This window comes from Myripristis murdjan, chromosome 2 (assembly GCF_902150065.1).
Source record: "Myripristis murdjan chromosome 2, fMyrMur1.1, whole genome shotgun sequence".
Lineage (NCBI taxonomy): Eukaryota > Metazoa > Chordata > Actinopteri > Holocentriformes > Holocentridae > Myripristis > Myripristis murdjan.
Window position 1 is genome coordinate 20,515,698 of NC_043981.1, and position 15,000 is coordinate 20,530,697.

At 48.3% G+C, this 15,000-nt stretch overlaps 2 protein-coding genes across 2 annotated transcripts in view; both read right to left on the reverse strand.

Moving 5' to 3' along the window:
* Window positions 1–6: 6 nt before the first annotated feature.
* On the reverse strand, window positions 7–3,847 carry LOC115371015 (mid1-interacting protein 1-B-like). Its single transcript, XM_030068134.1, is given in 3 exon segments — window positions 7–1,686; window positions 1,689–2,462; window positions 3,719–3,847. Coding segments are annotated over 2 exon segments (471 nt in total). The 5' UTR covers window positions 2,082–2,462; window positions 3,719–3,847; the 3' UTR covers window positions 7–1,608.
* A 2,395-nt stretch (window positions 3,848–6,242) lies between these two features.
* The window catches only part of LOC115370901 (tetraspanin-7-like), a 9,707-nt gene continuing 949 nt past the window's right edge, over window positions 6,243–15,000 (reverse strand). The window contains exons 2-8 of the mRNA XM_030067988.1: window positions 13,989–14,177; window positions 12,123–12,197; window positions 11,733–11,828; window positions 10,814–10,969; window positions 10,640–10,723; window positions 7,928–8,008; window positions 6,243–6,750 (exon numbers count right to left, since the gene is read on the reverse strand). Coding sequence (XP_029923848.1) covers window positions 7,940–8,008; window positions 10,640–10,723; window positions 10,814–10,969; window positions 11,733–11,828; window positions 12,123–12,197; window positions 13,989–14,177 — 669 coding nt within the window. The 3' untranslated portion in view covers window positions 6,243–6,750; window positions 7,928–7,939. The remainder of the gene's footprint in view (window positions 6,751–7,927; window positions 8,009–10,639; window positions 10,724–10,813; window positions 10,970–11,732; window positions 11,829–12,122; window positions 12,198–13,988; window positions 14,178–15,000) is intronic.

Below are 15,000 nucleotides of genomic sequence, written 5' to 3' on the forward strand. Positions count from 1 at the left end.
TTGTTGATTCAAGACTTTTGAAACGGCAACTTTTCAAATTTACTGTAAATAAATAAATAAATAAATATGGGCTGTCAGGATCCTGGACTGCCGCACCGACCTCGGCCACCAGGAGCCTGACGGAGCGTTTGTTTTTCCCGACTGTCACTGAACGCAGCGTTAAAGCCTGGATTCTGAAACTCGGGTTGAAAATGAAACAGGGAGGTTTTATTTTGAAAGGCTAAGCGGCGCCGCAGCCTAAATGTTTGTGACGTCATGACGTGACTCGCCGCGCACGTCAACATTAATATTATTATTATTATTATTATTACATTATTATTGTTGTTACTGAATGTTTGTGAGGCGTGACGGACAGCACCCGGGCGGCGTACGACCTGAGCCGACATCAAAGGCATCACCGCCGAGTCTGACACACTGACTCGCTGCGGGTCAGTGTCGCCCGGCAACAGCCTCCATCAGCCAATCAGATTCAAGGAAACCGCCCAGAGGATGCTGACGCGCCGGCTGCTTCCTGAAGGGCCGAGTCTGCAGCCGTAAGGATTTCTCTTCAAGCCGCCCGGCGCCCCCCCCCCCCGCCCGCACGGCGCCCCCTCGCCCGGCGCCGGTTGCATAGCTTTAAAAAAATAAAAGTGTGAAGAAACAGGAAGAGGAACCGAACCCTGACCCAGAGCGCAAACGAGAAAATAGAAAAAGAGCAACAGGATGAAAACACACACCATCGAGAAAAGACCCAAACACACCGCCGGCACACCTGCAGGAACCCCCGTCTGCTGGCCAGGTGCCCGGCGGCCAAACCCCAGTCCTGCCGAAATAACTCCGCCCCCCGTCCGTCATGGACGTGTGAGATTTAAAGGGGCAATTCACCAAAAAAAAACAAAAAAAAAAACCACATTTCCCCCGCCTCCTGCTGGTGTGACTCGTCCATCTGGACAGTTTCAGGGCGACCTGGTGAAGTTTCCACTCCTGACCAGGGATTCTGAGTGGAGTGGGTGCTTTTCTTTGCAGTGGGAGGCTGGGAATCCTGAGTTCCGAGCTGGAATGTGAACGCCAGCATGAAAGCCTAGAGGGGCCGCAGAGTGGAAACCCCACCAAGTCACACCGAAACCCAGACAGACACTACAGGGGGGAAATGTCCTGTTTTGTGTGAACTGTCCCTTTCTCCGGGCCGTCCTCGTGTCCTGGCGCCGCTGCTCGCCCCGCAGCACGCCCCGCCCGCCGGCGCCGCACGTACGCCCAGCCAGACAGTTTGAGTGCAGTTTGAAGTTTCCAGCCTCCTGTCCTGCTATTTGATTTATTCATTTATTTAATTTGACCTTAATTATAAACATTCTGATTCTATTTGTAGCGAGTACTTTTTTCTATCTAGTATTTACATCTGCTCACCTCAACTTGACACATTTTTGGGGGGCGGATTGATACGTTTGCAGGTGTTCTTTGGTGGAAAATAGTTCCCTAAGGGGTATGTGGGCTGTCCTCCCTGCTGAGTCGGGGTGACGGAGGGGAAACTCTCAAATCGCACAGAAACTGTCTGACAGACGGCGGCGGATGGAGGGGGAGTATCTTTTTTTTATGTGTGTGCGTTTTGGGTGAACTGTCCCTTTAGCGGCCTCAGTTGCCGCAGCCCCGGATGCCGATCTCCTCCTTGTAGCGGTTGGTGAGCGTGTTGGCCTTGCGGGTGAGCTGTGTCCGAGCACGGCGTGCAGTCCGTTCAGGTGGTAGTGAAACTGCTTCTCCAGGTCGTCCTCGTCCACCTCGGCCGGCGTCACGCCCGCCTTGTCCCGCCGCCGCTCCTCGCCCTGCAGGACGCCCCACTCGATGTCGTTGCGGATGGACTTGAGCAGCATGTACGAGCCGTACATGTCGCCGTCCTGGAAGTAGCCGGGCGTGCCGCCGCCGCCGCCACCGCCGCCGCTGTTGTCCGTCTGCGGCGTCTTGAGCTCGTCGTGCTCTTCCAGCGGGACGTCCCGCAGCAGGCTGGGCACCATCACCGTCTGGTCCATGTTGTTGACGGCGCCGATGAAGCGGTTCATGGCGTTGAAGAGCGAGTTCTTCTGGTTGTAGGAATCAGATATCTGCATCATGTTGGACGCTGGCGGGACGTGGAACAGCAGGCAAGAGAAAGTAGTCCCTTCAGCGTGTAGCTGCTCTGTTTGAGGCTCCTCCAGACGGGGAGCGACGGCGACGCCCTTCCTCCCCTTGGTGCGCACCTGCCACCGTCCCGGGCCAAACTTAGCCCGCTAAAGCTCTTTAGAGGATTATGAAGGGGGTTTAGCTGCGGCCTGACTGCTGCTGCTGCGTGAGGGAGCGCGGGCCGCTCCCACAGGAGTGTGTCGGCGGGCCGGGGTGTGTGTGTGGTGTCGGGGGGGCGAGGTGTACCCGCTGAGGCTGGCACCGGCTGGCAGCTGCTGCTCCCGGGGCGTTTCCTCCTCTGGAGCCTCGGGGCGAAGAACAGGACTGACTGCCTGCAACACACACACACACACACACACACACACACACACACACACACAGAGTGACGATTATATTTATTATATTTATTTAGCCTTCAGGGCAAAAACAAAATAGGGAAGCTGCAGGATTCGAGTCTGCACTTGCACTTGAATTCAGACTCATGAATTAAAAAAAAAAAAAAAAAAAAAAAAAAGTCAGGCTAACAGGCTAACAGGCTAACAGGCTTAGCAAGAAGTGAGAGAGTTCCGGCTGCGGCTTAAACAGGAAAACTAATCACATCCAGATCAGACCCTGAAAAGAGGGACTTCTCTTCTCTTCTCTTCTCTTCTCTTCTCTTCTCTTCTCCACACACACACACACAGCGGGGCAGCTCCGTTAGCAGCCGCCGGGCTAGCGGCCCACACGGGGCGGGCAGGAGAGCTGGCGGGCCGCCGGCCTCGATAAAGTTACTCAACTTTTCGAAAACAGAGTCAAAAAAAGCAAGAAAAGCCAGAAGAGACGCGTCACGGAGGAAAGAGTCCCGCTGTGTTCGCTTCAGGGCCGCCGGCTGGCTAACAGCCTGACACGCTTAGCAAGGAGCTAACGGTGCCGCATCCCGACCGCTGACAGCCACCGGCCCGGCATCCATTATCGGACACTTCCTATACTCCCTTCCCTACACGGAGCATCTTCACAGCAAGAAAAAGATCACCTTTTACAGATTTTAGCGGGTTCGCCGTGCATTTACCGATTTCTTTGACCTACTTAACATTACTTTTCTCGAGAATTCGGCTCTAGTTTGATCTCCGGTTGAAGCAGCACCGAGACGCTGCTGCCCGCCGGGCGAGCAAACCTCAAGCCCCGCAGTCCAGATCCCCATCACGTCCACAAAGGGAAAAAAAAAAAAAAACGTAATTAAAAAGGAACGGACGCCTGCTACAAAATTTAATGTGAATGCATTTCAACACCGTGACCTGAGCCGTGTCCGATAATGGAACTACAATGGAGCGATAATGGTAGCTGCATCCGTAATCGTCCATCTCGCCGGAGCAGACGCGTCGCATAACCCGCCGGCAGCGCTGCGCCGGCCGGGCTGCTCGGCCGCGGCTCCCCGGGGTTTGGTCTCCGGTTAGAAAGTTAAACTCTGATAATTCAGCGGAAACATGTCGGACATGTCGGACGGGAGAAGCGGCCGCGGCTCCCCGGGTGGTGGCCCGGCTCCAGGACCGTTAGCTCGGCTACAGCAGAGAGCCGCTCCCCGGCGCAGGGGGCCCGGCCAGGTGCTCACCGTGTGTCGGGGGTCGTGGTTCCGTCCTGTGGTGTGGTCCGGTGTCTGCGGCTGCTCCTCCCGGGTCTCCGGCTGACTTCACACCGGCGGTCTGCGGCTCTGACCCGCAGGGAGCGGCTGTAATGTCGGACAACCCACCGGCCGAACCTCCAGCCTCAGCCAATCAGAGCGGGACAGGCCATGTGACGTCACACCACCCACGCCCCCCCGGACAATAAAATTAAATTAAATTAAATCGAATAAAAGATGGAGCATTAAAATAAAATACAATAAAAACAAGAGGTGATACAATAAAATGAAAAAATATATGCTAAAATAAAATCAAATAAAAAGATGAAGTAAAAAAATAAAATAAAAACTGAGACTAAAAACTAAAAAATAAATTAAATTAAATTAAATTAAAATAAAATAAAACTAAATTAAAAAACTAAAATAAAAGAGGTAATAAAATCACCTCATTTACTTTATTTTAAAGCATCAAATAAAATCAAAATAATAATAAAATAATATGAGGTAAGAAAATAAAATAAGGTGTGATCAAATAAAATACAATTATAATTTAACTATATCTATCTATCTATCTATATCTATCTAATAATGATAATAACAACAACTTTTATTAGTAACAGTCGGTTTGTTTGTCTGTTTGTCTCCAGTCCCTCGCGCTGATGTGTTTGTCCATATGTGCTGTTTCTCGGAACTGTTGCGTGTCATATATAAATATAAATGTGTGTGTGTGTGTGTGTGTGTGTGTGTGTGTGTGTGTGTGTGTGTGTGTGTGTGTGTGTGTGTACTGTACACCGTGTGCTGTGTGTGTGTGTGTTGTCCTCTATTCATAGCGCAGCTGTGTGTGCGGCTCCGTCACTGATCAGAACTTCACAAACCAACAGGCCAGATGAGTGAGGACATTAAATATCATATTAATGACCATGAACAGATGAAAAATGAAACAGGAAACAGCGTCCTGCCCGCTGCGGCACGCGGCTCTCTGCTGCGGAAGTCATTAAAAGAAAATAAAAAATATATTAAAAAAAAAAGTCAGACGTCATTTTCTGCGTCATATCAGAGTTTAAAGATGCTCTTCCTCTGGATGACGGGACGCCGTGCGGCTCCGGCGGCTCGTCCTGCTGCTGCCCGGGGACATAGCGCCACCCAGCGGCCGCAGGCGGAACCACACCGGCAATGCCTGCATGCCACTGTTACTGAAAAATCACATCAAATCATACGTAGACATAGATATATGACTTCATGTAAGCAAGTAAATAGGTAAACAAATTGATATATAGACAGACAGAGAGACCTGCAGCCTCAGCCAGTCACAGCGAGCCAGGGCATGTCACTTAAAATAAAATAAAACACAAAGTAATAGTCTCTCTCTCTCTCTCTCTCTGTGTGTGTGTGTGTGTGTGTGTGTGTGTGTGTGCACCACTTTTTAGATTGAGTTCACAGTCATGTAAAAATGTTTGATATAGTTTTTTTTTGTGACGTTTATTTTGTATTCAACATCAGTTTATCACCTCTTGCTGCTGTTTCCAGATTAAATTTTATCCTTAAAGCTCCGTCCCAGTTCCTCTGCAGGTCCAGAGGTTCCTCTCCTTCACGCTCTACTCTCCTCCCAGAGCGAGCAGTGGGGTTTCAGAGCTGCCACATCACTCCTCCTCCCTCTCCTCCATTCATTCCACTACGATATGAACATGAACTTTCAGAGCCTTCACACTTTCTTCACTCCAGTTTTCCATCAGCCCAATAAAGTCCTCCACATGAGTTTTCCTAAAAGCAGCAGCACTGTTGGCTTTTCAGGACTTTTTCACACTGAAACGCTCCCTCCTCCTCCTCCTCCTCCTCCTCCTCCTCCAGGGAAAATAGTCCCTAAGCGGGGAAACGTTTTGCTTTCCACAGCCGATCATCAGCTGTGTGGTTTCTGGATGTTGAGCAGAACATTATGAGGCGGCTGCTTCAGCCACAGACTCAGTCTGACTCTGAGAGGTGAAATCTGGAGCTCCACTCAGGGTTTGATAAAATAAAATTAAAAAAAAAACAAAAAAAAAAAACATGTTGAGCAGAAAGAACCATCAGCCGGTTTATTGACAGATACGACAACATCACAACATCACAACATCACAACAACACAACAATACAACATCACAACATCACAACAACATCACAACATCACAACAACAACACAACAACACAACAACACAACAACACCAGAAACAGATAAAAACAGTTTCTCACATCAAGCAGCTCATGTGTGTGTGTGTGTTCATGCAGCCTCAGAACAGCAGGCTTGCTGTAGACAGCTGAGAGGCTTTAAAGGAACAGTTCACCCAACATCTGTCTGTTTTGTATCATTTACTCACTGTGAGTTTATAACGCTACAAACAGGCTGATGTCAGGGCTTTAGCTAGCTGAGCAGCTAGCGAGCTAGCCTACACACTGACACTCTGGCTAATGGATTCACTTTTTATAAATTTCAAAACAATTCTGCGCCCTGCCACCCTTCAACAGCACAGCGACAGAGCGACGTTATGACAGCTATCAGAGGCTAACAAAGCTAACAGAGGCTAACAGGGGCTAACAGAGGCTAACAGAGGCTTACAAAGCTAACAGGGGCTAACAGAGGCTAACAGAGGCCTACAAAGCTAACGGGGGCTAACAAAGCTAACAGAGGCTAACAGGGGCTAACAGAGGCTTACAAAGCTAACAGGGGCTAACAGCTGCTGACAGGGGCTAACAGAGGCTAACAGAGTCTAAGAGAAGCTAGCAGAGACTAACAGAAGCTAAGAGTAGCTAGCAAGGTAGCCTACTTGTTGATGCTAACGGATTTGTGATTTTTAAATGTTGAAATAATCCCGTGTGGCTGTTCAAAACAAACAGAGCAGTAAACGATGCAGAGCAGCTTCAGGGCCACGCCCTCCTCCAGCAGCCTCACAGCTTCACTTTGTAACAGTCAGAAAGGAAAACGCCTCGTCAGGGTCGTGGCTTCAAAGTAAAAGCCTTGTCAGGGTCGTGGGTTCGAACGCTCGCCTCTGCTGAAAAAAAAAAACAACAACCAGAAAAATCAGAAAGAACCAAAAATGAACTCAGATTTTTACCAACAACATGTCAAAATCTAACTTCAAAATAAAAGACAACAGGAACATACATGCCCCTTTTCCACCAGAAAACACCTGGTGCTAGTTCGGAGCTGGTGCTAGAGCCGGTGCTTAACTGGTGCCAACGAAGAACCGGTTTGCTTTTCCACCAGCCAAGAGCCAAGTGGAGGCAGTTCAGAGCCACGTCATGACGTCTTCGGAAAACGTGATGACGGGTGGAGACGCTCGCTCAGAATCACAATAACCATCATGAATGAATGAATGAATGATACTTTATTAATCCTTTGCAGGAAATTACATTGTCACGGCAGCTTCATCACTTCAACACACATCAAACTGCACACTCATACAGCACAGTGGCTGCAGCGTCTCTGTCTCTGTCCGCCCGTCCTGTCCTGAAGCCGGTGAAGCTGATCAGTGAGTCGGGGATGATGTTGGTGAGCCGCGTCTCAGTCAAGCATATGATGCTGCTTTCCCCATACAGTTTGTGTCCATATAACGCTGCTTTCCCCATACAGTTTGTGTCCATATAACGCTGCTTTCCCCATACAGTTTCTGGCCCTGGGTGGAGCAGGATCTGGATTTATTAGCGATGCAAATACTGCTTGTGTCTTTACAAGCCTACATTTCAATACAGAGGCGAAAAACACAATTATTGCCGGCTACCTGTCGGATTCGTGATCGGAACGAATGACAGCTATGTTTAGTTATAAAACGGGTGCTTCTCATCCTTAAATGTAATTTGCTGAGCCACGTTCCATGCCGCTGTAAAATCAGTGTAATCCACGGCTTCTCGGGGATTATTGTTTATGTTTATAGCGTTCGCAGTTCCTGTTTTGTTTTGTAACCCCGCCCACCAATGACGCGGTGGGCCGCATCATCGGTTCTTTCTCTGGCTCCTGTTTAGCCCCTGCTCGGCGTCGGTGCTTGCCTAGCACCAGTTTGGAACCAGTTTGGCCCCTGCTCGGGCTGTGGAAAACCAAAAAACTGGTGCTAAGTCAGGCACCGGCTCCGAACCAGCCCTGGTGGAAAAGGGGTATGAGAGACTGAAGTGTGTGTGTGTGTGTGTGTGTGTGTGTGTGTGTGTGTGTGTGTGTGTGTGTGTGTGTCTCACCTGCAGCAGGTGTCAGACCATCTCGTATTGGTTGGCAGTGATGAGGCGAGACAGACAGCAAGCTAACCACATGCCTATCAGCTGGAGAGAGAGAGAGGGAGAGAGAGAGGGAGAGAGAGAGAGAGAGAGAGAGAGACAGGCAGAGGTCAGAGGCTAACAGGCAAGCTAACAGAAGCTAACAGGGTTTAACATAGGCTAACAGAAGCTAACAGGGTTTAACATAGGCTAACAGAAGCTAACAGGGTTTAACATAGGCTAACAGTGGCCAAGAAAAGAGACTTAGAGGATTTCAGTCTGACAGAGGCTAACAGAGAAGCTAACAGAAGCTAACAGGCTAACAGTGAAGCTAAAGCCCAACACACACCGGCGGCGTCCGACGCGCGTCAAACAGCCGCCCCCATTATTTTCTATGTGTGTCCGCAGACCGGCGGCGGCTAGACGCACGTTGACGCGCCGCGCCGCTACCTTTTACGCCACTGTCCTATTTCCAGCGTCGACGCGCCTGAAAAAGTGTATTTTCTCCCTTGCGGATGTCCATCCCAGCTTCCGTAGCTGTTCTTCTTCTCTACTTCTGTGGCTCTTTCCTGTATTTTAATAAAACTGTCAGTCAAACAGATCTAGTTTACATTACAAATGAGCGCTCTGCTGGTTTGAAGCATATATTGCAGTAGACATGTCCGTTATATGCACCGTTTTTTCCTGGTTTTCCACTTTAAACATAACTGAAACTACCGCACTACTTGATCAATAAGCTCCTGCCCCTCACTGGATATTAAGTTATGGTAGCCTGACAGACAATGCTGGTTGATTTGTCTTTTTTCCGTGGTATGTAGTTTTTTTCCCCAGTTAACGCCGATTGATGTTCTACAGCGCGACGCTTCCAGTTTGTGTTGGGTGGCACCGCGACGCTACGCTGCCGGTGTGTGTTGGGCTTAACAGTGAAGCTAACAGAAGCTAACAGAGGCTAACAGTGAAGCTAACAGAAGCTAACAGAGGCTAACAGAGGCTAACAGAGAAGCTAGCTGTCTGATCAGGACGTGTGGAGCTCAGGTTGCTCTGATGGTCGGAGATGAAACTGAATATTTCTGATTTCTGACACGAGTTGGACTGACGGGTCAAACACACAAACACACAAACACAGAAACACACAAACACACAAACACACAAACACACAAACACACAAACAGAGACTGTCGTTGGGCTTCCAGCCTGACGTCAGCAGCTCCAGCAGCTCCAGCCGCTCCAGCAGGGGGCGCTGAGGAGCTGCTAGCATGAACACGGCTCGCTGTGTGTGCCTGTGGCTCAGCTTCAGCAGAACACGCGTGACGTGTGTGTGACGTGTGTGACGTGTGTGTGACGTGTGCATGACGTGTGCGTGACGTGTGCGTGACGTGTGTGTGACGTGTGTGTGACGTGCGCGTGACGTGTGTGACGTGTGTGACGTGTGCGTGACGTGCGCGTGACGTGTGTGACGTGTGCGTGACGTGTGCGTGACGTGAGCGTGACGTGTGTGTGACGTGTGCGTGACGTGCGCGTGACGTGTGTGACGTGTGCGTGACGTGAGCGTGACGTGTGCGTGACGTGCGCGTGACGTGTGTGACGTGTGCGTGACGTGCGCGTGACGTGTGTGACGTGTGTGACGTGTGTGACGTGTGTGACGTGTGCGTGACGTGTGTGTGTGTTCGGGTCATATGTAAACACACAGCTGAGGCTGAAAGCGAGCGCTGTGTGTCATTAGAGGGCCGGGGGGGGGGGGGGGGTGAACCGGGTGTTTCATGTTTCCATGGCGATGTATCTGAACCGACTCTCTGATTGGTGCACGGTGTGTTTCTCTGCTGTAGGACAGGTGGACGACACACACACACACACACACACACACACACACACACACACTCAGGCAGCCCCCTCTGAGGCCTGTTGTGGGTAATGGAGTAGGTCACCGTGACAACGAGCAGCCACCATCAGGGTTAATGGGGCATGTTAGCTGGAGGAAACCACACACACACACACACACACACACACACACACACACACACACACACACACTCTCTCTCTCTCTCTCTTTACTGTCTCCTCTCTCCATTCAAAACATAAAATGAAATAAATAAAATAATAAAAAAAAAATTTAAAATTGAAAGGTTTTTGTATTTAATGGCTTTTACAGGGGAAATGTATATGGACCAGAACACTTTGCTTTTATTTTTTATTTTTAGTAATTTATAATTCATAATTTCATGGATTAATGTTTTATAGTTATAGTTATAATTCGACTTTGGCAGTTTTATATTTTCCAACATTTGCTTATTTTATGTGTTTGCTAGCAGCACAGGCCTCAGTTCAGCAGCATGTCTCAGACTGGTGGGATTTATGGTCACACTTTATAATAAAAAATGATTAATTATTATGTATAATTAATTAAACTTTAGTTAACAGTTACTTACAGTTAACAAACAATGAAATGATAATTCATATATTACATAGCAGACTATTGACAGTTTGCTGATGCAGATTATAACGTGCGATACACAACATGAGCTGTCTGTTAGCACATGACGTGTCAACCTTTACAGAGTTTATTCAACGTGTTGGAGCAGACACTGCACCACACTGTGAGAGCCACAACTTTACAGACGTCTACACACATTAAATGTTATGGGAGTGCCAGGTGCATTCTGGGAGTGAGTGCCAGGTGCATTCTGGGAGTGTGAGTACCTGTGAGAAGGCGATGCCGAACGTGACGCCGGCGATGATTCCCATGTTGGTCTCAATGAAGGACGTGACCAGATTATAACAGCCCTGAGGAGGAGACACGCATTTACAGCCACTCACTGTGTGTGTGTGTGTGTGTGTGTGTGTGTGTGTGTGTGTGTGTGTGTGTGTGTGTACCTGGCCGTGCACCCTGGTGGGCAGCAGGCTGCTGTTCCTCAGGTTGGTGCTGCTGCAGTCGCTGAGGCTGACGCAGCAGCTGGTCGGCACGCCGCCCACAGGGAAGTACACACTGCTGAACCAGCTGGTGTAGTTCAACACACCACAGCACCGCAGCTGCACACATACACACACACACACACACACACACACACACACACACACACACACACACACACAGAGTCAGAACCGGCACATCAAACTCTGCAGGTTTAGTGGAAAACATCAGTGAGTCGTCGGCGTAGCGACGCATCCCAGCAGACAGGAGGCTAGGTTAGGGAGACTGGGAGAGACTGGGAGAGACTGGCAGAGACTGGGAGAGACTGGCAGAGACTGGGAGAGACTGGGAGAGACTGGCAGAGACTGGGAGAGACTGGCAGAGACTGGCAGAGACTGGGAGAGACTGGCAGAGACTGGCAGAGACTGGGAGAGACTGGGAGAGACTGGGAGAGACTGGCAGAGACTGGGAGAGACTGGGAGAGACTGGGAGAGACTGGGACAGACTGGGAGAGACTAGCAGAGACTGGGAGAGACTGGGAGAGATAATATTATTATTAATAATATTAATAATAATAATAACAATAATAATAATAATAGTAATGATACTACTACTAATAATAATATTAATATTAATATTAATATTAATATTAATAATAACATTCTTATTCTTATTCTTATTATTATTATTAATATTAATAATAATCATAATAATAGTAATGATAATAATAACAATAATAATAACAATAATAACAATAATAACAATAATAACAATAATAATAATAACAATAAAAACAATAATAATAATAACAATAATAACAATAATAATAATAATAATAATAATAATAATGATGCCGTGCAGAAGCAGGTCAGAGGGACTGACTCGGCGCTGGACGTCGTCGACAGCGAGGCTCCTCTCGTCCAGACCGTTGTAGTTCAACACCGCATCACTGAGCGTGTTCAGGAAGCTGCCTTTAATCTGCACACACACACACACACACACACACACACACAAACACACACACACACACACACACACAAACACACACACACACACACACAGAAGTTCAAAAACACCCTAAAATGAGCTGATTAGACAATAAAAACTTTCCAAGCTCATCATCTTTTGTCTGTGTGTGTGTGTGTGTGTGTGTGTGTGTGTGTGTGTGTGTGTGTGTGTGTGTGTGTGTCTCTGTGTGTGTGTGTGTGTGTCTGTGTGTGTGTGTGTGTGTGTGTGTGTGTGTGTGTGTGTGTGTGTGTGTATGTGTGTTACCTCGTGGCGAAAGACAAACCCGGAGATCCCTGCAATCAGTTCTGCCAGGAAGACGAGACACAGCAACACGGCGTACTGCACGGAGGTCAGAGGTCACACAGAGGTCACACAGAGGTCAGAGGTCACACACACACATATTTCATTGGATGTTGGATGCATATATATATCTATATCTATATCTATATATATATATAGATATAGATATATAGATATACACTACTCACAAAAAGTTAGGGATATTCGGCTTTTGGCTGAAATTTCAGGATGAACCTAAAATGCATTATAACCTTTACAGGTGAACTTAATGTGACCTTCTGTAAACTTTTGAATGCACATGTCCAACTGTTCAATGTTTCAGTACTTTTTGCACAAGTTGCTGTTCTCTAACAAGGAGTTTAACGGCAAAATTCACATCAGGTGTTTGATCCATGAATCGACCAATAAATTTCCTGGTTCAATTAGAATTGGTATTTAAACAGTCCTCCTCATCATGCTGTTCACATTTTGACATCATGAGACCAAGACGACACCTAACAGCTGATTAGCAGCACCTCGCCATGCGAGGCTTCAAACAGGATGTTCTCAGACGGAAGTGGCCACTGAGCTTAGAGTGTCACAGAGTGTCATCAGCAGGTTGCAGCAGAGATACAGAGAGACTGGAAGAGTCACAGAAAGGCAGAGAAGTGGACGTCCTTTGGCCACATCCCACACTGATGACCGCTTCATTGTGAACAGTGCCCTGCGGAACCGGATGATGAATGCCACTCAACTCCAGGCACGTTTAAGGGAGGTGAGAGGCACCCAAGTGTCACGTCAGACCATTCGAAACCGTTTACATCAGCATGGTCTGCGTGCTAGACGACCTGCAAGGGTACCTGACCACACCACCAGGCACAGGTGTCATCGTCTTGCATGGGCCAGGGAGCATTTACGCTGGACGAGGGAGCAGTGGGCCTCAGTGCTGTTCTCTGATGAAAGCCGATTCATGTTGAGCAGAAATGATGGCCGCCAACGATGTTGGAGACGTCAAGGAGAGCGCTATGCATCAGCCACTGTTGTCACCAGACAAGCCTTTGGTGGTGGTGGTGTTACTGTGTGGGCAGGTGTGTCTAGTCAGTACAGAACTGCCCTACACTTTGTGACAAGCCCATACTACCTGAATAACATCATTAATCCAGTCATTGTGCCCCTGCATGAACAACACAGGCCTAATTTCATCCTCATGGACGACAATGCTCCAGCTCATCGAGGTCGTATCATTAGGGAACGGCTGCTGGAGACTGGGGTACCTCAAATGGAGTGGCCTGCACTTTCTCAGACCTGAATCCCATAGAAAACCTATGGGATCAGCTGAGTCGCCGTGTAGAGGCTCGGAGCTCTGTACCCCAGAACCTCAATGTCCTGAGGGCCGCCCTTCAAGAAGAGTGGGATGCCATGCCTCAGCAGACAATAAGTCGACTTGTGAACAGCATGAGACGTCGCTGTCAAGCTGTAATTGATGCTCAAGGGCACATGACAAGTTATTGACACTGACATTTTTTGTTGTGGTATATCCACCACTGTTGTTGGCTTTTGTTTCAAGAAACTGTTTGAGATGAGGAAATCACCAGTGCATGCTTCTACTTAAATGCCCTACTTTCATGATATAATATCACTGTAGCGTGAACTTTTTACATTTTCCGTAAATTTCACCCGTAAGCCAAATATCCCTAACTTTTTGTGAGTAGTGTATATATATATTTATATAAATATATTAGTTATTTATTTACTTATTTGTTTGTTTTACATTTCTTTGACTTTTTTCTTTCATGTGTTTGTTATATTTTTCAAAATGTAAAAGGCGGGTGTTGTGTGTCTGTGCCTCACCAGCTTCAGCATCCAGGGGCGCCCCCTGCAGGCGGCCAGGCAGCCGAACAGGCCGAACAGCACGATGGAGGCGCCGGTGGCGGTCAGCACGTAGGGGGCGTCGGCCGAGCCGCGGCCCACCAGAGACATGTAGGGGCCCAACATGAGCTTCCCCCACAGGCCCACCGCCAGCAGGACCACGCCCGTCACCTGGGGGGGGTCAGGGGTCAGAGGTCAGGGGTCAACACAGACTCGTGTCCACAGGGAGGCAACACACTGCCCACATACTGACAAGGATGTGTTAATGTGACACACACACACACACACACACTCACACACACACATACACACACACACACACGCATGCACACACACAGACACACACACACGCACGGAGGGTTCTGGGGGGTTTTGGAGGTACGAGGTTTCCTGCTCACTACCCTGACCCCAGTTTCCCCTTAGAGATGAATAAAGTATTTCTGATTCTGATTCTAATAATTAAAATTACAAATTGAATAATTATTAAAATGATGATTTATGAGTTAAGGCTTTAAAATGACCAGAAAAATAAATAAAAAAAAATGACCTGAAAACAACAAAAACAACTAAACTGTAAGAAAAGTGAAGAGGCAGTCAGATCAGTGCAGCACAGGCAGTACTCACAGTACCTGCAGTACTCACAGTACCTGCAGTACTCACAGTACCTGCAGTACTCACAGTACCTGCAGTACTCACAGCACCTGCAGTACTCACAGTACCTGTAGTACTCACAGTACCTGCAGTACTCACAGCACCTGCAGTACTCACAGTACCTGCAGTACTCACAGCACCTGCAGTACTCACAGCACCTGCAGTACTACCAGCAGTAATAAGTGAGGTGGTGTTAATGAGCCGAGGCCGGACAGCAGCTTTCAGAAGTCGGGGTCAAAGGTCGCGGCGGCCCCTCGGCGGCGGGTGAGGAATGTGGCATCGAGCTCGGCTCACACGCCGCCGCTAATGAAACTCTCTAAATACAGACAGCAGACAGGAGCTG